At 47.4% G+C, this 21,820-nt stretch overlaps 1 protein-coding gene across 2 annotated transcripts in view; it reads right to left on the reverse strand.

The window, feature by feature from the left end:
• Positions 1-8,649: 8,649 nt before the first annotated feature.
• Positions 8,650-21,820, reverse strand: part of CSPG5 (chondroitin sulfate proteoglycan 5) — a 28,264-nt gene continuing 15,093 nt past the window's right edge. The window contains exons 4-5 of one of the 2 annotated variants that reach the window (XM_081931726.1): positions 15,405-15,558; positions 8,650-9,418 (exon numbers count right to left, since the gene is read on the reverse strand). In XM_081931726.1, coding sequence (XP_081787852.1) covers positions 9,257-9,418; positions 15,405-15,558 — 316 coding nt within the window. In that variant the 3' untranslated portion in view covers positions 8,650-9,256. The remainder of the gene's footprint in view (positions 9,419-15,404; positions 15,559-21,820) is intronic. The other variant, XM_081931727.1, reaches the window with a different exon arrangement.

The following is a 21,820-nucleotide window of genomic DNA, read 5'->3' on the forward strand; positions in this document are numbered from 1 at the left end:
ATAGGAACTCAAGGTAGATTGCAGATAAAAATAATAAGCGCTAAAAACACAGACAAATCAATCATTACATAACTATTAAACTTTGATAAAAATTAAAAACTCTCTCTCATATTTCAGGACAATGGTATTCAAATTCTGTTATGTACAATGGAACTTCAAGAAAAGCACAACTTAAGGTTTGGGGAGGCAGTGTGGTGTAGTGGTTTGAGTACTGGACTAGGACCTGGGAGGGCAGGGTTCAAATCCCCAGTCGTACATGAAGCATGGACCTTGCCAACAAAGGTCCGTATAGTTAAAGCTATGGTTTTCCCAGTAGTGATATATGCAACTGAGAGCTGGACCATAAAGAAGGCTGATCGCCGAAGAATTGATGCTTTTGAATTCTGGTGCTGGAGGAGACTCTTGAGAGTCCCATGGACTGCAAGAAGATCCAACCTCTCCATTCTGAAGGAAATCAGCCCTGAGTGCTCACTGGAAGGACAAATCCTGAAGCTGAGGCTCCAAGACTTTGGCCTCCTCATGAGAAGAGAAGACTCCCTGGAAAAGACCCTGATGTTGGGAAAGATGGAGGGCAGAAGGAGAAGGGGAGACAGAGGACGAGATGGTGGGACAGTGTTCTCGAAGCTCCAAACATGAGTTTGACCAAACTGCGGGAGGCAGTGGAAGACAGGAGGGCCTGGCGTGCTCTGGTCCAGGGGGTCACAAAGAGTCGGACACAACTAAACAATTAAACAACAACAACATGAAGCTCACTGGGTGACCTCCGGGGGCAGTTGCTGCCTCTTAGCCAAACTGTTTTTCTTCTTGTAAATAAAGAAAGAGAAAGAAAGAAAAAGAGAAACAGAACCTATGTAGAAAGGAAAATAAAGCGGGGGGGGGGGGGGGGTTAAAATCCAAAACTGTATATTTTACAAGGTTGTTATTGTCTTATCCTATTACAGTAATTATAAGAATGGATTCCAAATATTGAATTAGTTCAATATTACTATTTGAAATATTACTATTACAGTAATTATAAGAATGGATTCCAAATATTGAATTTGTCCATGGCAAGTCTGCAATTACATGCAAGTTATTCATATGTTGTGAGTTTGCATAGGTCTCCAATCCAATTGTAGAAGGGAGCCTAATTTTTATTTTTCCAATTCATCAGTATCAGTCTTTTCTGCTGTGGTAAGTCCACTCACATTGTCCTTTTGTAAGGTTCCATGTGCTGGGCATATAATTCAAAATGATATTTTGCTCTGTAAATGTAAGATTATTCCGTACAGTTCTGCTGATGGTTTCAGTCACCTTCTGCCAAAAATCTTTCAGTAAAGGACAATGAAAAAAAAACACCCATATGTTTTAGAGAAGTATTGTTCCTGTTGCATCTCCAACAGGTAGTTGCAAGGTCGTTGTGGATATTAAATGAGATGCAGGCGAACCACGTCCCCCACCTGGAACTCCATGGAGAAAAATGATGGGGTGTAAATGCAATTAATAATAATCATCATCAAAATCAATTTCAATTAATTGATTGTGATTTTATGTAAACTGTGTTACTGCTATTGTTGTTAGCTGCTCTGAGCCTGGCTTCAGCTGGGGAGGGCGGGATATAAATAAAATATTATTATTATTATTATTATTATTATTATTATTATTATTATTATTACAGTATTGAAAGTGGGGTCTTGTCTAAGCACCTGGACGCTATTCTGAGCAAAAATCATCCCGAACGCACCGCACAAAGGATAGGCCCTGGGGGGGCCCTGGGATAGTCAAGTCTTTGCCCCAGTAACCTGATCCAGATTCCCAGAAGCGACAAAACCGCAGCCAGACGAAGGAGCAGCAAAGAAATGGGTCAAGCTGTCTGGAAGCTCAAAGGGCAGCAGCAACTGTTGCGAAAAGCTCTTTCTCTCCCTTGGACGCTTCACAAAAGCCTGGAAGGTGGCAGCCGAAGCCACCAGAAAAGACAGCCCCAAAAGAGGCCTCCTCTTTTGTCAGGAGGAAGCTTTCGAGCCCAAACCCTCCAAGATTTCTCCGTTGAAAATAGGGACGTCCTAAGGAAAAGCGGTTGGGACATGGGTGGTGCTGAGGGTTAAACCACAGAGCCTAGGACTTGCCGATCAGAAGGACGGTGGTTCAAATCCCTGCGATGGGGTGAGCTCCCGTTGTTCGGTCCCTGCTCCAGCCAACCTAGCAGTTCAAAAGCCCATCAAAGTGCAAGGAGATAAATAGGTACCACTCTGGCGGGAAGGTAAACGGCGTTTCCGTGCGCTGCTCTGGTTCACCAGAAGCGCCTTGGTCATGCTGGCCACATGAGCCGGAAGCTGTACACTGGCTCCCTCGGCCAATAAAGCAAGATGAGCGCCACAACCTCAGAGTTGGTCATGACTGGACCTAATGGTCAGGGGTCCCTTTACCTTTACCTTTAAGGAAAAGCGAGACATTACAGGATGAAATCAGACTGTCTCGCCAGAGTGGTGCATGCTCTGGTTATCTCCTGCTTGGACTACTGCAATGCACTCTACATGGGGCTACCTTTGAAGGTGACCCAGAAACTACAATTAATCCAGAATGCGGCAGCCAGAGTGGTGACTGGGAGCGGCCGCCGAGACCATATAACACCGGTCTTGAAAGACCCACATTGGCTCCCAGGACATTTCCGAGCACAATTCAAAGTGTTGGTGCTGACCTTTAAAGCCCTAAACCAGAGGTCAGCAAACTTTTTCAGCAGGGGGCCGGTCCACTGTCCCTCAGACCTCGTGGGGGGCCAGACTATATTTTTTTTGGGGGGGGGATGAGTGAATTCCTATGCCCCACAAATAACCCAGAGATGCATTTTAAATAAAAGCATACATTCTACTCATGTAAAAACACACTGATTCCCAGACCGTCCGGGGCCAGATTTAGAAGGCAATTGGGCTGGATCCGGCCCCTGGGCCTTAGTTTGCCTACCCATGCCCTAAACAGCCTCGGCCCAGTATACCTGAAGGAGTGTCTCCACCTCCATCATTCAGCCTGAACATTGAGGTCCAGCGCCGAGGGCCTTCTGGCGGTTCCCTCCCTGCAAGATTACAGGGAACCCAGAGGGCCTTCTTGGTGGTGGCACCCACCCTGTGGAATGCCCTCCTACCAGATGTCAAGGAAATAAACAACTATCTGGTTTTTAGAAAATATCTGAAGGCATCCCTGTTGAGGGAAGTTTTTAATGTCTGATGTTTTATCGCTTTTTAATTATTATAATTAATTCTGTTTGGAGCAGCCCAGAGTGGCTGGGGAAACCCAGCCAGATGACAGGGTGTAAATTATTATTATTATTATTATTATTATTATTATTATTATTACTGCAATGGCTTCTGTAAATCCAGGGCTGTCCCTGGAAAATAGGGACACCTGGAGGGTCTGTACCCAGCCAAGAATCTGAAAGAACCTTTGCTTGTCCGTTATTCTTCCAAATGCTGATATTCTAGGGGTTACTTGAGGAGAAGCCCGCCCTGTAGCTAAATCCTGTGCCCTACATTCAATCTGATTCCTCCCTGCCCAATATTGTTGTGCATCCGCTTCTCTGGCTGCTAAGATTGATTCTTCCAATAATGGGTTCTCCAGAGCGGGGTCAGCAAAAGGGGAATCCCTTTACGAGGGCCTGGGGTCAGGCCCCCGTTTCTAAGTAACTGGGAAGATGGAGGAATAGGGCTGCATCCGCCAAGAATGGCTGCCTATTCGCTTGGGTGAGGGAGGAGGTCCGGAAAGGCTAAGGTTCAGGAATGGGCCACCAAAATGATAAAGGGGATGGAGCGATTCTTCAACGAACAAAGAATGGTTGCCGCATTTGGGACTTTTCAGTTTAGAGGACAGGTGAGTAAAAAGGGAGAAGCTTATAAATGATGGAGGTGCAGGTCAATTCTGTGTCCATGGTGGCTGTCTACCAGCTCCATCTGGTATGCAGGATGAGACCCTGCCTGCCCGCAGATTGGTGCATCCTCTGGTTATCTCCCACTTGGACTACTGCAATGCGCTCTACGTGGGGCTCCCTTTGAAGGTGACCTGGAAACTACAACTAATCCAGAATGCGGCAGCCAGACTGGTGACTGGGAGCGGCTGCCAAGGCCACATAACACCGGTCTTGAAAGACCTACACTGGCTCCCAGTACGTTTCCGAGCACAATTCAAAGTTTTGGTGCTGACCTTTAAAGCCCTTGTGATAGGAATTTTATGGTTTTAGATATATGGCAACGTTCATAATCACATGTACATAGATCAGCACAGGAAAGCCAACCTGGAACCATTTTGATTCCTAAACTGAGCAAATGTTTCTCTGCATGGTCAAAATGGAAAAGTCTCCCCATTGTCTCTTTCCTCACAAATCCTTTTATTTACAACACCCTAAACGGCCTCGGTCCAGTATAACTGAAGGAGCATCTCCACCCCCATTATTCTGCCCGGACACTGAGGTCCAGCTCCGAGGGCCTTCTGGTGGTTCCCTCACTGCGAGAAGCCAAGTTACTGGGAACCAGGCAGAGGGCCTTCTTGGTGGTGGCGCCCGCCCTGTGGAACGCCCTCCCATCAGATGTCAAAGAGAACAACAACTACCAGACTTTTAGAAGACATCTGAAAGCAGCCCTGTTCAGGGAAGTTTTTAATGTTTGATGTATTACTGTATTTTAATACTCTGTTGGAAGCCGCCCAGAGTGGCTGGGGAAACTCAGCCAGATGGGCGGAGTATAAATAATAAATTCTATTCTATTCTATTCTATTCTATTCTATTCTATTCTATGGGAGAAAGTGGATGAGGTTTCCCTCCCTCTCTGATAACACTGGAACTCATGAACAGTCAAGGAAGCTGAACGTTGGAAGATTCGAGATGGATAAAAGAAAGCGCTTCTTTAAGGCCGAACACAATTAAACTGCGGAACTCCTTTCCACAGGAGACAGCAACCTAGATGGCTTTAATAGACACATTCATAGACGAGAGGGCTATCAATGGCTCCTACCCATGAGTAGGCCTGGGTGATATTCATATATCGCCAAGGACCTGTTGAAGAGGCAGACCACGATGATGGCTTCACTCAGCGGTGTAACGCAGGTGAAACCGCCTCCTCCTGAGTCGTCCTGCTATCAGCGGCCAGCATGCCAAGGGAGGAACAAGCTGCAGCCGGGCGCTGGAAGGAGAGGGACTGTGGCGCAGTGGCATTTGGGAGTGGTGGGTGAAGCAGCCATCGCATTCTGGGTGAGGAGCGCAAAAACGCCCCTTCCTCCAGCTTTGCAAAAAGGGATTATCTTCTTAGCGCTGTGGTGATGTTATCTACAAACCTGGAAGGCTCCTGTGAGAAAATTCCACATCTATTTTTCCTCTGCAGCTGACGCCTTTGCAGCAGGGACAAAGCCTGTTAGGAGGTTATTTCAGAGTAAATAAATGCAAGGTCCTCTGCTATAGCTGCAGGGGGAGGGGGAGGGAGCTGTCCAGGGTCCTGATTCCAGCATTCCTCTCTCAGGCCAGGAGTGGGGAGAGTCTGGGAAGTTCAGGTATTGCAGAACTACGACTCCCATCACGCTGACCACTGGCAATGCTGGCTGGGCGCTCATGGGAGTTGGAGTCCAGCAACATTTGGAAGGCCGCACGTGCCCCACCCGTGACTCAGGGTTAGTTTCCTACAATAAGAGGTAAAGGTAAAGGGACCCCTGACCGTTAGGTCCAGTCGTGACCGACTCTGGGGTTGCAGTGCTCATCTGGCTTTATTGGCCGAGGGAGCCGGTGTACAGCTTCTGGGTCATGTGGCCAGCAGGACTAAACCGCTTCTGGCAAACCAGAGCAGCGCACGGAAACGCCGTTTACCTTCCCGCCGGAGCAGTACCTATTTATCTACTTGCACTTTGATGTGCTTTCGAACTGCTAGGTTGGCAGGAGCAGGGATCGAGCAACGGGAGCTCACCCCATTGCGGGGATTCGAACCGCCAACCTTATGATCGGCAAGTCCTAGGCTCTGCGGTTTAACCCACAGCACCACCCGTGTCCCTACACTACCTGCATGCAAAAGGTCCCGGGTTCAAACCCAGAACTTCCAAGCAGGGCTGGGAATGCCCTCTGCAGGAAAGCTGCCAGCCAGTGCAGACAATACTGATCTATTCCCCCCTGCTAAGTCAAAGCAGACTGACAAATGATGCCATTTTCAACCTTACGATGCTGTTTTTCAGTACACGAACTCCACGTCCACTGCCAGGCTGCATATACTTGGTTTTTTTTCTTCCCAGGGGAAAAAAATAACACAGCAAGCAAAATGAGTATTTACTGGAAAAGCAGAAGGAGGCAGTCCTGTCTGTGTTATGCAAATTGTGCTAATTTGCATAAGTGCTTCATGTTTTGCAAAATATGTTTTGCTAGCAAAAACGAAGAAGGGGAGAGTTAGGCTGGGAACTGAAGAAGCACCATTCACCTCCCACCCCGCTGACAACGGAACTTTTCGCACTCCTGAGATTTCAGCAGGTGCAGCTGGATCTGACCTTGAGGGATAGAAACTTGGGGGTGTTTTGGTTTTTTTGAAACAAGAGAACCAGTTTCTGGAAACTAACAGTGTAGGTTTGGAAGGTGCAATCGCTGGAATACTCACAGAGATCCCATACATGACAATGATGCAAATTAAAAAATGCATGATATTTTAGTGTATTTTTGGTCTTCGTTGGAAGCTGCCCAGAATGGCAGCAGAAACCCGGCCAGATGGGCGGGGTACAAATAATAAATTGTTGTTGTTGTTGATGAAGCAGGAAACTGGGCATCTTAACTCCTCATGCCCGCTGCTAGGCATCAGTTTGGAGGTGGAAGCGATTTGTGACTGGACTACACCTGGGGGGATCCTGATTCAGAGAAAACCAGTCCCACCTACCTGCCCCAATGAAATCAGAGCAACTTAAGAAGATATTTAAATTTGAAATTCTTAAATTTGAAACTTTCAATTCCTAGGAGTTTATCTCAGTGAAGACCTTACTTGGAAAATCAACACAACCTAGGTGGTTAAGAAAGCCCAACAAAGACTCCATCTTCTCAGAGTATTGCGGAAGAACAACGTCAATCAACATCTGATGATCTCCTTCTACTGGTCCACAACAGAAAATGTCCTTTCCTACTGCATCACGGTGTGGGACGCTGGTTTGACATCAACTGATAGGAAGTGCCTACAGAGGGTGGTGAATGCAGCACAAGATATTATGGGCTGTCCCGTGAATCCGCTGGGTGACATCACAGAAGAACGTTGCCTCAGGAGAGTGAGGGAAATTCTCAGGGATGATTCACACCCTGGCCGGCACTTACTTGATCTCCTGCCCACGGGCAGAAGATATAGAAGCAGGATTAGTCGCACCAACAGGGTAAAGAATAGCTTCTATCCGTGGGCTGTTAGGCTGCTGAATGAAAAGATAACAACAGGGCAACTGACTTTTGGGTTTGGTGGGTGTGCATCAGTAAATGAGGGGAATTAAGACTAAGAGAGCTGAGTGGGGGGTGCTCGTGTAATCTCACTGTACAGTATACAAGTTGTACAAGTGACAATAGCTTTTAAAAAAAAATACACTGAGTGATAAAGGGCCTTCTTTTGTCTGTCCACAATCTTCCAACATTCAGCTTCCTTGGTGTTATCAGAGAGGGAGAAAAACCTTTCTCCATGCCAGGCATAATTTTATAAACTTCTATCCTGTCGCCTCTTCCTTGCCGTTTCTCTAAATTAAAAAGTCCCAAACGCTGCAACCATTCTTCATAGGGGATTGAGCTCCATCCCCTCAATCATTTTGTTTGTGTTTTCATGAACTTTTCCCAACTCTACGATATTCTTTAGGAGGTGAGGTAGCCACACCGGTCCTGAAAGATCTTCATTGGCTCCCAGTACATTTCCGAGCACAATTCAAAGTGTTGGTGCTGATCTTAAAAGCCCTAAACGGCCTCAAAGGCCCAGTATACCTGAAGGAGCGTCTCCACCCCCATCGTCCAGCCCGGACACTGAGGTCCAGCGCCGACGGTCTTCTGGCAGTTCCCTCCCTGTGAGAAGTGAGGTTACCAGGAACCAGGCAGAGGGCCTTCTCGGTGGTGGTGCCTGCCCTGTGGAACGCCCTCCCAGCAGATGTCAAGGCAATAAACAACCATTTTACTTTTAAAAGACAACTGAAGGCGGCCCTGTTTAGGGAAGTTTTTAATGACTGATGCTGTATTGTTTTTAATATTCGGGTGGAAGCCGCCCAGAGTGGCTGGGGAAACCCAGCCAGATGGGCAGGGTATAAATAATAAATTATTATTATTATTATTATTACTGGTCAACGGCTGCAGCTGTTGACTAAGCAATGGCCCGGTGACATGTGGGGGGCAATGGCGTTCTTTCCTTCCGACCCTATAACATTTCCAAAATCGCTTCCTCAATCTGAGCACCTTCACCTGTGGTCCTGGTGCTCACACCCTCTTTCCCCCACATCTCAGCATTTGAAGGTCACCTGTCGCAGTTAGCGCCTGCCTTTCTCGCCTCCCCAAATCCTGGGAGTTGGAAGGGACCTCCAAAGGTCATCCAAACCAACCCCCTTTAATGTAGGAATCGTGCCTGGCCATTTCCAAAGCGGCTGCCCCTCCAAATCCTCACCCCCCCATCACCCCCCCACACCCACACGCAGGAAGAGACACACAGCAGCAGATTAACTTTAAAAAAATGTTTTGTATTTTTTAATTATTATTATTATTTCAAGGTCTTTTAATTTTTTTCACATTTTCAAACTCGTTTCTCCAAAAAAGGCTGGGTAAAATACAAAAAAAAGTCAGTCGAGTCACAGCAAAGGTTTAGAAATCACAGCAGTGAGGGGGGAAGATTTGGGAAGGACGGAGGGGGGGGGAGAGGGAAGATTCAGGAGTGAGGCTAACCCAGGCATTATACAGACGGCAACGGAACACACAACCCAACACACACAATTCATTGGGGGGGGGGGCACACACTTGATAGAGGAAGAGTTTCATCTTCTTGTGTATTCTTTATTATTACCCTTGTTTTTCCCGCTGTACAAAAACACATCAAAGCATGCTATTAAGTCGTTGGGGAAGGGGGAAAGCAAAGAGAACGAACGATTACGAGAAATGAGCTTTGTACAAAGAGGGGGCGACCCTCGTGCTCTTAAATGTTTTATTCCGCCTTATTCCCGTTTCCCCCCTCCCTCATTTCCTCTCTCTCTCTTTCTCTCTCTCTTTCTTTCTTTCTTTCTCTCTCTCTTTCTTTCTTTCTCTCTCCTTTCTTTCTCTCCTTCTGGCCTCTCATGTCAGGTTGTTCTGCAAGCAATTCACCTCCGAGTCGTCCGGTTCCCCTTTGCCGTTGTCCAGTTTGGGCGACATGGAGTTCTGGATGTTGAAGGACTCCTCGTCTTTCAGGCACGACTTCAAGGGGTCTTGAAGCTTGTGGGGGGCATTGGGGTCGTCCTAAATTGGGGGGGGAGGCGGTCGGGAAGGGAGGGAGCAAGGAAGCGCGAGAGAGAAAAGGGAGTCAGTGCTGGAAGCGGTGACGGCAACAGAGATCTCAACTAGGAAGGCCTAGCACGGACGGGGGAATCTTTGGGGCCAGATCCTGGCGCAAAGGCCGCTAGCTGGCTGAATCCTATGCTTTGAGGTAAGAAATCACAAGCTCCTGAATCGTACAACAGTAGAGCTCGGAGGGACCCGTGAGGTCATCCATTCCAGCCCCCTGGGCTTAATCCCCAGGGATCCGGCAAGATCCCCGTCCCTGATCCTGGAGAGTCAATCAGCGCAGACAATAATGAATTGGATGGATCCATGCCCCGACTGGGTAATAAGGCATCTTATGAGGTTCTTATTCAAACCAGACCTCCATGAGGGCTAGAATCTTGTTTTTGGAGCCGGGCCCTAGTGTAGTGATCAGGTGGGATTCCTATGAGGAATTATAGCAAATATAGAGGAAGCCATCTGTGTCAGCAATGAAAGCATTGCGTTGACTGGGTTTGAACTGTTTTGATATGATTTCTGATCAATCCACACCTCTGCATCCCTGTTCCATTTCTCTTGCTTGGCCAGTCATGTACACTGTCAGTTGCTTCGCCAGGCAGGCATCCTGGGTCATCAAAGACAGGGGGCAGTTTCTTTGATGTCGCTTTTCTGATACGTTAATCTTAGGGCCAGGAAACAGATCTCACCTGAAGGTGATATTGATTGCTGTCCTCCTGGCCATCCTTCTCATGTATATTGCTTGTTTATCAATTCCCGGGGTTGCCAAATGCACTTCTTTGTAGTTCTGTTTTATTTACCCCATGCTTAATTAGTTTTGGTAGTTTAACTTTGTCCCCAGTAGGGTTTGTTGAAATGCTTAGAAGAAATCTGATTGGTTCTTACGAACACTCTGTAAAAAGCTCTTTTGTGAATAAAACGACCTGGGCCAGGGGGTGGAGGGAGAGACTATCATACGCACCCTTCCCAGAGTCTTGCTGGTTCAAGCCTCTGTGTGTATTCTTATTAATCAGAATTCAATCCTTCCTTTACTTTGGAAACGCCTCACCCTAGCTCACTGGGAGAGCACCTCCTTTGAATCCCAGGTTTAGTCCCCAAAGGGACCTCCTGTTAGGGCTGGGAAAGATGCCCTGATGAGTTGATGGAGGGCAGCTGCCGGTCAGTGTGGGAAGTCGCTAGCTGGACCAATGGTCTGATTCTCTGTGCTCCTGGCTATGGAACAGATCTCCACACGGAGAGGTTTTCAGGCACCCTAATCTGGAATGCGCTGAGCAAAGATCTTTCTGCAAGCCCGTGCCTTTTTAACCAATTCAACTGCCACTCCTCCCAGTTTTAAATCAAATTTTAAGCCCTAGGTTTTAAGTTTCAAGTTCTTTTGTTAATTTGCAACGGTTTTCCCTTGCATTTTAATGTTGCTGGGTTTTCTCCTCCCCAATCCAATCAGGGGACTCCGGTTACATGGGGCGACTATAGAAATGTAGTTAAAAGCAAACACAGCAATGTGGTATCAACTACGCTTCTGAGGACAGCATCGGGATTCTGGCAATTAACTCCAGGATAGTTTAGAGTATCAGGGTGCTGGTCTCAAATACATTTTTTTTTTAAAACTGGGTTACTGTGCATTTTAAATAAAGGTAAAGGTAAAGGGACCCCTGACCATTAGGTCCAGTCGTGGCCAACTCTGGGGTTGCGGCGCTCATCTCACTTTACTGGCCGAGGGAGCCAGTGTACAGCTTCTGGGTCATGTGGCCAGCATGACTAAGCCGCTTCTAGCGAACCAGAGCAGCGCATGGAAACGCCGTTTACCTTCCCGCCGGAGCGGTACCTATTTATCTACTTGCACTTTGACATGCTTACCCCGTCGTGGGGATTCGAACCTCCGACCTTCTGATCGGCAAGCCTAGCGCCACCCACGTCCCACATTTTAAATAAGGATGCTTTAATTCTCCAATGACATTGTTCCCGGACGTTTTAATTCTGTTTGGATTTTGTGACGGATTTCATAGTTGTAAAATCCCTTCGGGAGCCAGCTTGGCAGATAAGCAGTATATATATTAATACAGTGGACTCTCGGAACGTAACGTCCGGGTTGAGAACGCGGCAACCCCGGAAGGATATACTTCTGGGTTTCGCCACACGCGCATGCGCAGAAGCGCACTGTTCAGGTTGGTGGGCGTTGCTGCCTCCTGCGGAAGGGAGTTCCCTGGTTTAACGGCGCACTGCGTGTGAAAGTCCATGCCGACGACATTTCGTATATGCTGCGTTTTTATTGTAGCGCAGTTTGAATACCACAGGCTTCAAACCGAAATACAATTTAAAAACCATATATATGAAAGAAAAACCATATATATGAGAGAAAGCTGCTGGATCATGGATTGGGACCTCCTGCTACATGAGCCAGCAGCAACTCCCTGGCAAATGCACATAGGATTGTGGTATTAATTTTTTTTCTCTCTCTCTATCTATATCATCTATCTATCTATCATCTATCTATCTATCTATCATCTATCTATCTATCTATCTATCATCTATCTATCTATCATCTATCTATCTATCTATCTATCTATCTATCTATCTATCTATCTATCTATCCTATCATCTATCTATCATCTATCTATCTATCTATCTATCTATCTATCTATCTATAATCTATCTATCATCTATCTATCTATCTATCTATCTATCTATCTATCTATCTATCTATCATCTATCTCGATCATCTATCTATCTCTATCCTCTATTTACAGTATATCTATCTATCTATCTATCTATCTATCTATCTATATCTATCATCTATATCTGTCTTTCTGTCTATCTATCTATCTATCTATCTATCTATCTATCTATCTATCTATAATCTATCTATCATCTATCTACCTATCTATCTCTATCATCTATATCATCTATTTACAGTATATATATCTGTCTGTCGATCTATATCTATCATCTATATCTGTCTTTCTGTCTGTCTATCTATCTATCTATCTATCTATCTATCTATCTATCTATCTATCATCTATCTACAGTATATCTGTCTGTCTATCTATCTGGACTGAAAAGTCCTCAGAGATATGTGTGTGTGTGTGTGCTTTTTAATGAACGCCGGAATGCCTACAATAAGAACACAAAAATAATGAAATAAATACCCTGAAACCCCCAGCTGTGGAGGTCTGTCTGTTGACACTCCCAGAGTGTCCCTGATGCTCTCTGCACATGCTCTGTGGCATCCCCATCTCCCCCCCACTTCCCCCTCCCACAGGCAGCACTGGAGAGAGGAAGCAGCAAGCGCATAGCAGCCTCAAGCCCCCACCCCGAGACCCCCGTGGCCAGAGGTGGGTGTGGGCATGTGGTTGTCGGCACGCAGACAAGCAGGGTCCAAGCCCCCGTGAGGATGGACACAAGGGAGGCGGGGGGGGGGGTTGCGGAAACATGGAAGGGAAGGAGGGGCAGGGAGCACATTCATCGGGGAAGCATCGCTCAGGCAAGCAACAGCAGGCTGCAGGCTTGGCAGTCCCAAGGGCCGGATCAAGAGATTTTGGGGGCCACATTCGGCAACACCGCCTCCGCCCCCAATCGCTAATCATGCGCATTGCCAGGGCACACAGTTGCTTTGCTGAAAGGCGCAAGACCTTCCTCGTTTCCTGCTTCTCGAAATATTTGGCGTGATTCCTCCTCTGCAGGGGGCTGGACTAGATGACCGCTGGGGGACCCCTTATGATATTTCAATTCTACGCGGCTGCCCCAAAGCTACTGGACATCCAGCAGGGCATGTTTAGCGGTGATTTTTCTGACTGGCTGACTTTCTGGTAAAGGCATATAGGATTGCAGCATTAATTTGTATAGTTTGTTTTTTTTTAAAAAAAATATCTGGATAAAAGTGCATTTTATGCAAATGTGGTTGACTTTCCCAAAGGCCCTGGAAGAGGATAGGCAGGCAGGCCGGCAGGCCCAGTGCACCGGATGAACAGTGGGGTGGAGATAAACGCAGCCATGTGGGGGAACAGCGGCACAACTCCTACGTGGATCGGCCCCACCACTAGAGGGCGGCAGAGAGCTGCCCTTTTTAAAAGGATATACAGTGGTGCCTCGCAAGACGAAAAGAATCCGTTCCGCGATTCTCTTCGTCTAGCGGTTTTTTCGTCTTGCGAAGCAAGCCCATTGACCGCTTAGCAGATTAGACCGCTAGCGATCAGCTGTTAAGCGGCTTATCAGCGGATCAGCTGTTAAGCGGCTTAGCAGCTTAGGAAAAGGGGGGGGAAAGCGAAAAAAACCCCGCGGGGACTCGCAAGATTTTTTCGTCTTGCGAAGCAACCCCATAGGGAAATTTGTTTTGTCAAGCGCCTCCAAAACAGAAAACCCTTTCGCCTAGCGGGTTTTCCATCTTGCGAGGCGTTCGTCTTGCGGGGCACCACTGTAAAGGTAAAGGTAAAGGGACCCCTGACCATTAGGTCCAGTCATGACCGACTCTGGGGTTGCAGCACTCATCTCACTTTATTGGCCGAGGGAGCTTCCGGGTCATGTGGCCAGCATGACTAAGCCGCTTCTGGCGAACCAGAGCAGCGCACGGAAATGCCGTTTACCTTCCCGCCGGAGCGGTACCTATTTATCTACTTGCAGTTTGACGTGCTTTTGAACTGCTAGGTTGGCAGGAGCAGGGACCGAGCAACGGGAGCTCACCCTGTCGCAGGAATCGAACCGCCGACCTTCTGATCGGCAAGTCCTAGACTCTGTGGTTTAACCCACAGCGCCACCCACGTCCTTAAAAAGATATATTCTGCAGAAAATGATCAGTTGGGTTGCAGCAACTCCCTATGAGGGGAAAGGTTGCATTTTCAGCTTGGAGGAGGAAAGGCAAGTATAACGGAGGATGTGGCGGAAGTTTATACAGTGTGCGTAGAGGAGGAATAATTTTCCCCCTCCCTCTTTCATAATGGAAAAAACTCGTGGGCATTCAAGGAAGCTGAATGTTGGAAAGGGCAGAATTTTCACATGCAGTGCGCCGTTAAACTAGGGAACTCCTTTCCGCAGGAGACAGCGACACCCACCAACAGGGACTAGATAAATCCACAGAAAAAGGACAGCAGAGATGCTTTCGAACACATCCAGCTGCCTGGATTCACAAGTGAGGAGTGTGCAAGTATCGAACTCAGGTCCCTGCTTTGTGGAGTTCCCGCTGGGATAACTGGCCACTTCTTAGGAACTTACGGGGTTCCTGCCAGGGTGTTTACTGGAGGAACCTACAGGTGAAACTCAAAAAATTTGAATATCATGGAAAAGTTCCTTGATTTCCACAATTCAACTTGAAAGGTGAAACTGATATATGAGATAGACTCGTGACATGCAAAGCGAGATATGTCAAGCCTTGATTTGTTATCGTCGCGATGACGCACAGCTTATGAAAACCCCAAATTAACCATCTCAGAAATTAGAATATTCAAGGAAATCAGCAAAACAAGGATTGCAAATCGAGCAAGATTGGACCTCTGAGAAGTAGAAGCAGATCTCGCTTTGCATGTCATGAGTCGATCTCATATATGAGTTTCACCTTTTAAGTTGAATTACGGAAATCAAGGAACTTTCCCACGATATTCTAATTTTTCGAGTTTCACCTGTACTGAACCACTGGCTCTTCTGACATCTGTATGGAACTTGCAGCTCCAGGGGCAGTCTATCTCAATTCTGAGGTTCTTTGGGGCGTTTGGACCCTGGGAAAACAGGGTGCCAGGATAGCTGGGCTTCTGGTCAAAGTGAGCGGGGCTGTTTTGGGGTTATCTCTGGTTGGGGGAAGTCGGACCCCCCGACTTTGCTATTGCACCAGTGCAGGTGCCGGCAATTTCTCTCGCTGGTGTTGGTCTGAGCGTGCTGTGGGGCAGGCAGTGGGGCGGGAGACGAGGGTGGGGGGCAGGAGGCATGCAGCAAGGGGGGAGACGTGAAGAAGACGAGTTACCTGACAGATAATGTTATCATAGTAAGCCAATGCACGAGCATGAGGGGAGAGGTTGGAGGGGGTGTCACAAAATTTCCTTACATTTGGGTGCGAGCCCTCCGCAATTGTGGACAGCGAGAAGTTGTCGTTGTGGAGCTCAGAGGGGGTTCGGTATCTGCCGGCGCCGGGGAGGAGAAGAGGGGAAACAAACAAGAAGCAGAAAGAGGAAAGAAAGGAGAGAATCCAGAGGTCAGAAAGAGTAATCGCAGATTTGAAAGGGAACCCAAAGGTCATCCAGGCCAACCCCTCATTCCCGCCATGTAGGACTCTCAACAAAGGCAAAACACAACTCGATTGTCCAGCTGGCAACAAACCATAGCAATCTTTCCAGGGAACTTTGAGCACCTGCTACGCTGTTCAAACACATTTACGGCTCCCAGTACGTTTCCGAGCACAATTCAAAGTGTTGGTGCTGACCTTTCGAGCCCTAAATGGCCTCAAAGGCCCAGTAGACCTGAAGGAGCATCTCCACCCCCATCATCCAGCCTGGACACTGAGGTCCAGCGCCAAGGGCCTTCTGGCAGTTCCCTCCCTGTGAGAAGTGAGGTTGCAGGGAACCAGGCAGAGGGCCTTCTCGGTGGTGGCACCTGCCCTGTGGAACGCCCTCCCTTCAGATGTCAAGGCAATAAACAGGTATTTTACTTTTAAAAGACAACTGAAGGCGGCCCTGTTTAGGGAAGTTTTTAATGTCTGGTGCTGTATTGTTTTAAATATTCGGTTGGAAGCCATCCAGAGTGGCTGGGGAAACCCAGCCAGATGGGCGGGGTATAAATAATAAATTATTATTATAATTATTATACATGGAAGTGAATGGCATAGAGTTGCACAAATAGAGGGCAGCTCCTACAACCACTCTCTTTTCTGCACACCCAACTGTACTCCCCACCCCCCCAAAGCCTACTCCAAAAATGAAGCAATCTAACTGTTCGTTCCACAACGCTTCCCACGGGAAAAACCAGAGGTCACTCACATTCACTTTGCAGAGCAATGGCTCACCACCAGAACAGGTGAAGCGCTGGGAAGAGGTTGCTTCTGAGCAGTTGCAGAGTGCCTTTCACGCAGCAATCTCTGGCCAAATTTGAACTTGCGGAGGAGAACCTCCCAGGAGGAAAGTTTCCTGCCTAAACCTCCTGTCTGTGCTTCGCATCATTTTTGCTTAAAACGATTAACATTCACGGAATCCACAGAGTCAGAAGGGACCGATGTCAGACCCAATGTTGTGTGGCATCCCTGTGACCACCCATCTTTTTATTTTTCTTATTGTGGCGTTAGAATAATATTAATTATGACATATTGTTCATCATTTCTTATGACAATAACGCAGGGGGCAGAAAACCCTCTTCGATAATGAATTTATTGATTGCCCTTTCGTTTTTAAAAAAATCACAACAACAATTAAAACAAATCAAAACAATTAAAAAACAAATTTAAAAATTACAACAAAAAGACTTAAAGTTGTGCAGTAGAAAATATACAAGGGAGAAGTTTGACCTTTTCCTGTTAGGCAAAGATCAGAAGACGACCCGGATGGTCGCCAGATTCTGTGTACAGATCTGTAGGCGCAGATCATCTCCCGACCCAAACGAGTTCATTAAGAAAATCCCCAAACGTGATTCCCTGGGTGACTCTGGGTCAGCTCTTTGCGGTACCTTATCTGAAAGTTTTAAGTGTCTATACGCTAATCGCATTTATAAATTTTAAATGTATTGTTGTACATGGTTTTAATTGTTTGTTTTCCTTCTGTGACTGTACCCCCCCCCAAGTGTGTTTTATAAGCTGGTCTCCGACCGGAATAAATTATCTAAGCTAAGCTATACAGGAAAGTGAGAAACACATGCCAATCAACAACTGTGGGAAGCTCAAGGGCCACATTCTCCGCCACATAACCTTCTGGGGGCCACATTCCAACAGCAGAGCAAAAGTGCTGTGGTTCCTGCATTTCAGGGGGTGTTTGACTAGATGCCCCCCCCCCGGTCCCTTTGCAATTCAACTGTTTTACGATTCCACGGCCTCATTCGCAAGGGGGGCACGGTGTGCTTGGTGCCAGGAAGACGCGATCTGCCAACTTTTTGCGCCATGCTGCTGGAGAAGGGGAGGCGGCCTATAGGAAGGAAGTTGAGCAGTTGGGGGAGTGGTACAGGAAAAACAACTTACTCCTTAACTTAAAGAAAACAAAAGAGATCATTGTGGACTTTAGGAAATGTAAACTGAATATTCAGCCACTCATTATTGAGGGAAAGTGCGTGGAACAGGTCTCAGTGTTTTGAATTCTGGGAATGGAGTTTGAGAGACGACCTAACTTGGGGAGAAAACAGCAAAGACCTGGTGAAGAGAGCACAGCAGAGGTTATATTTTCTGAGAATCCCCCGGAAAAATAATCTCTCAAAGGACCTGTTGATGGCATTTTACCATTGGACTGTGGAGAGTGTATTAAATTATGGTCTCTGTGTGTGGTTTGGGAGCTGCACAGTCAGGGGAGAAACCAGTGCTGTCCAGGGTTGTCAAGACTGCGGAGAGAATAATTGGGTGCACTCTTCCCTCCTTGTATCAAATCTATGCTTCCAGGTGCCATAAGAAAACTGCAGAGATAGCGCAGGATAGTGCGCACCCCAGAAATGATCTCTTTCAGCTTCTGCCTTCTGGAAGAAGGTCCAGGGTTATAAAGGCCAGGACTAGCCGCCTGAGAAACAGTTTCTACGCAAATGCTATTCTGGTTCTAAACACAGCATAAAGGGTCTCTATAGTATAGTGCATTTTAAAATGGGGTTTCAGAGTTTTTAGGTGTTTTTGAATGTTTTATGTAGTTTTTAAATTTCATTGTTCTGCATGGGACAATGACAATAAAGATATTTGTATATTGTATATCGTATCTCCCCAAAGGAAATTGTGTTGCTTCTCCCCAACGCTAGCCCCCCCCCACTCTCAGATGACCTCTGCCTCCCCCAAGATGCCAATGGAGGGAATCTTTCCCTTCGAAGACCCCCACCCCTCCGCCATATAAAGCCATCCCCCTCCCCACCCGACGGACAATACGGCCATCTGCTGTTGCCAAGCTAAGAGCCCCCATGCAGAGCACCAGCTGCTCAGCGCCCCCCCCACAAAGCTCTTTAAGGGAGCTGGAGGGAAGAAGAAAAGGGGGGGCATTGTGGCTGCGCACTCAGGCGGTTTTGTTTTTCTTAAAGGGGGGGGGGAACCAAGCTCATTTGCAAAAGAAAAAGCAGCACATAGGAATGCAAGCCGCTCCCATGACCTCTGGCAGAAAGGGGCGCTCGGGAAGAGGGGTGGGGGCAGTTCCCAGGCTCCGTCCTTCCCCCCCCCAACGTGTTGTTGCTAAGAATTCAGGGACCCATCTCTGCACATATTAAGCATGGGGACCCCGCCCTGCCTGGACGGGACCCAGCTGAATCACACATCACAGGGACGCAGCGTGGATGTCAAGGACCCAGAGAGAAGGGGCGAATAGCTGTCAGCTTTTCCCTTTTCTCGCGAGGAATCCTATTCAGAATAAGGGAAATTCCCTTTAAAAAAAGGGAAACATTGACAGCTATGAAGGGGCGTCCCGTTCCAGAGCAATGTCTAGGCAACACAATGACCGTAAACATACGTAATAAACAATCTTTATAGAATTCCTTCAAATCACAAAAAGTTCAGAATGAAATCTTTAGTCTCAAAGTCTCTGGAAATCTTTAAATGAAGCGAGGTACCAGACTTTGTACGGTGGAAGACAAGCTGTGAAGCGTTGTGTATTCCACAATGATGCTCAACACTGAGCAGTGATTCCGGATATTGACTACTGTTTTGTAGAATTCTCCAACAGCGTGGAGGGTGGATATAGAATTGCTTCATAAACCCATCTTATTTCAAATGAGTGTATGTAAATGAAAATATCAAATGCTGCGACTACATTATTACACGAGCACTGTTCCACAGCATTTGATATTTTCATATATATACATTCATTCAAAATCATTCATTCATTCACTGTTAAATACACAAAGCTTGTCTTCCACTGTACAAAGTACAGAGACTTTGAGACTAAATATGATTTGAAAAAATGAACTTTTTATGATTTGAAGGAATTCTATAAAGATTTTACAAACTTCCCTGAACAGGGCTGCCTTCAGATGTCTTTTAAAGATAAGATAGCTGCTTATTTCCTTCACATCTGAAGGGAGGGCGTTCCATAGGGCAGGTGCCACCACCGAGAAGGCCCTCTGTCTGGTTCTCTGTAACCTCACTTCTCGCAATGAGGGAACTGCCAGAAGGACCTCAGTGTCCGGGCAGAACAATGGGGGTGAAGACGCTCCTTCAGGTATACTGGACCGTTTAGGGCTTTAAAGGTCAGCACCAACACTATGAATTGTGCTCGGAAACGTACTGGGAGCCAATGCAGATCTCTCAGGACCGGTGTTATGTGGTCTCAGCGGCCGCTCCCAGGCACCAGTCTAGCTGCCGCATTCTGGATTAATTGCAGTTTCCAGGTCACCTTCAAAGGTAGCCCCACGTAGAGCGCATTGCAGTAGTCCATTGAATTGGGTCCACAAAGGCTAGATTCACGCAGAGACGCCCTCAAAATGTTGCATTTTCGCGTGGAAGACATCGCACCGTGGGTTTTCGGTCCTCCTACAAAATTGCGGCATGCAAACAGCCTTGGTGCTGAGCGGAACCTCCATATCCAAGAAGAGTCTATCTCTGGTTGCCAGGCGCTGAGCGCAAAGCGGAGGGAACCAGCATAGCCCCTGCTACAGAAAGCGCATTGGGTCAGAAAGACTTGGGTTCTTGCAGCTTGGGTGGCGATTAATAGATTCTGCCATGACAGGGAGCTTTGAAAAATGGCTCATTGCAGCCAGAAATGAGAGATCAGCTGGGATTCTCAGAGAGGGGGCAGTTTTTTGTTTGATGCAAACCCACTCTATCATTTTGCATCTTCCCAACAGGATACCACCGGGAGACTTTTGTTTCCCGGTGCCTGGGATGCAGTCAATAACCACAAATGGCGTTGCCTTGGCGAAAAACAGCGATGCCCATGACATGCAAAAAAGCCCCGTATTTTGGAGTTCTTCTACTGAAGACGTAAGGGAAGAGCTCAAAGTGCATTCAATGCCCAGAAGCTGCTGGCAACTACCTTTGCTCTCCCCCTCCCATGGCCCCCACCCCACACCCCCACAGGTCTTGCCAGACAGTGCAAAGCACTCCTTGGTAATTACTGATGGCACTTTTGCAAAACAGCAATTAACCGCTCATTAGGGAGCTGGCCTGCTCAGACCCAGGAGGGGAAAGAGAGGAGAGCCAGGAGCTGGGATACAAAGCGGTAACCTTAGCCGAGAAGCAGCGCAGGAGCTCTCCCTCCTTCCCACCCTCCAGATGCTAAGTGGGGTTATGCAGGGTGAGCAGGCCTGCGCTCGCAGCCCCAAAAGCCCGGCAGGCAGCAGAGTTTCCAGGCTTCAGGTTTAGCTCAACATTGAGCATGAAGAAGAAGAATAGGGACCTGGGACAGGCTACAACTCGTGGGTATCCAATGAGGCCGAGGGCTGGAAGATTTCCTTAAGGTCCATGAATCATCATAGTTTAGAGGTCCTGGGCCCTAAGGAAGTCAGATTATCCTCCACCAGGGCCAGGGCCTTCTCAGTGGTGGCTCCGACCTGGTGGAATGCTTTGTCCCATGAGACCAGGGCCCTGCAGGATTTAACTTCCTTCCGCAGGGCCTGTAAGACAGAGCTATTCTGCCTGGCTTTCAATTTGAACTTAGCCTGATCTTTTATTCCCCTTCCTTCCCTCCCTCTCCCCTTTTTATGAACATTACCCGCTCTGGGATCCCACAGCTAATTCTCCCCTGGTCTCCTCGCTGGCCCAAATGGGACTAATTTAGCCAGCTAGCCCTGGTGATCCTCTAATGTTTATTGGATGGATTTCCCCCCTAAATTGATTTTTGAATTTGTTGTTATTCACGTTTTATACTGTATTTTATGCTGTATTTCTTGCATCAATTAAGTGTTTTAAATTTGTTGTTAGCCACCCTGAGCCCGGTTTTCTGAACCAGGAAGGGCGGGGTATAAATAATAATAATAATAATAATAATTCAGGGTGGATGGAAGGAAGTTCTGTGGCACACAAGCGCACAGTTAACCTACGGAACTCACTGCCACAGGAGGCAGGGATGGCCACCTATCCTAGATGACTTAAAAAGAGGATTGGGCAAATTCATGGAGGAGGAAAAGGCTATTGGTGACGGAGGCTGGGCTCCGCTTCCATGTTCGGAGGCAGAAATGCTTCTGAATTCAAGTTGCTGGAAACCACAGGAGGGGAGGGGGCTCTTGGGTTCGGGACTGGCTGGACGCAGAGGAGGGAGGGGAGGCACCAGCTGGGGAACCCCCCCC

Source organism: Podarcis melisellensis (genome assembly GCF_964234715.1).
Source record: "Podarcis melisellensis genome assembly, chromosome: 12".
NCBI lineage: Eukaryota > Metazoa > Chordata > Lepidosauria > Squamata > Lacertidae > Podarcis > Podarcis melisellensis.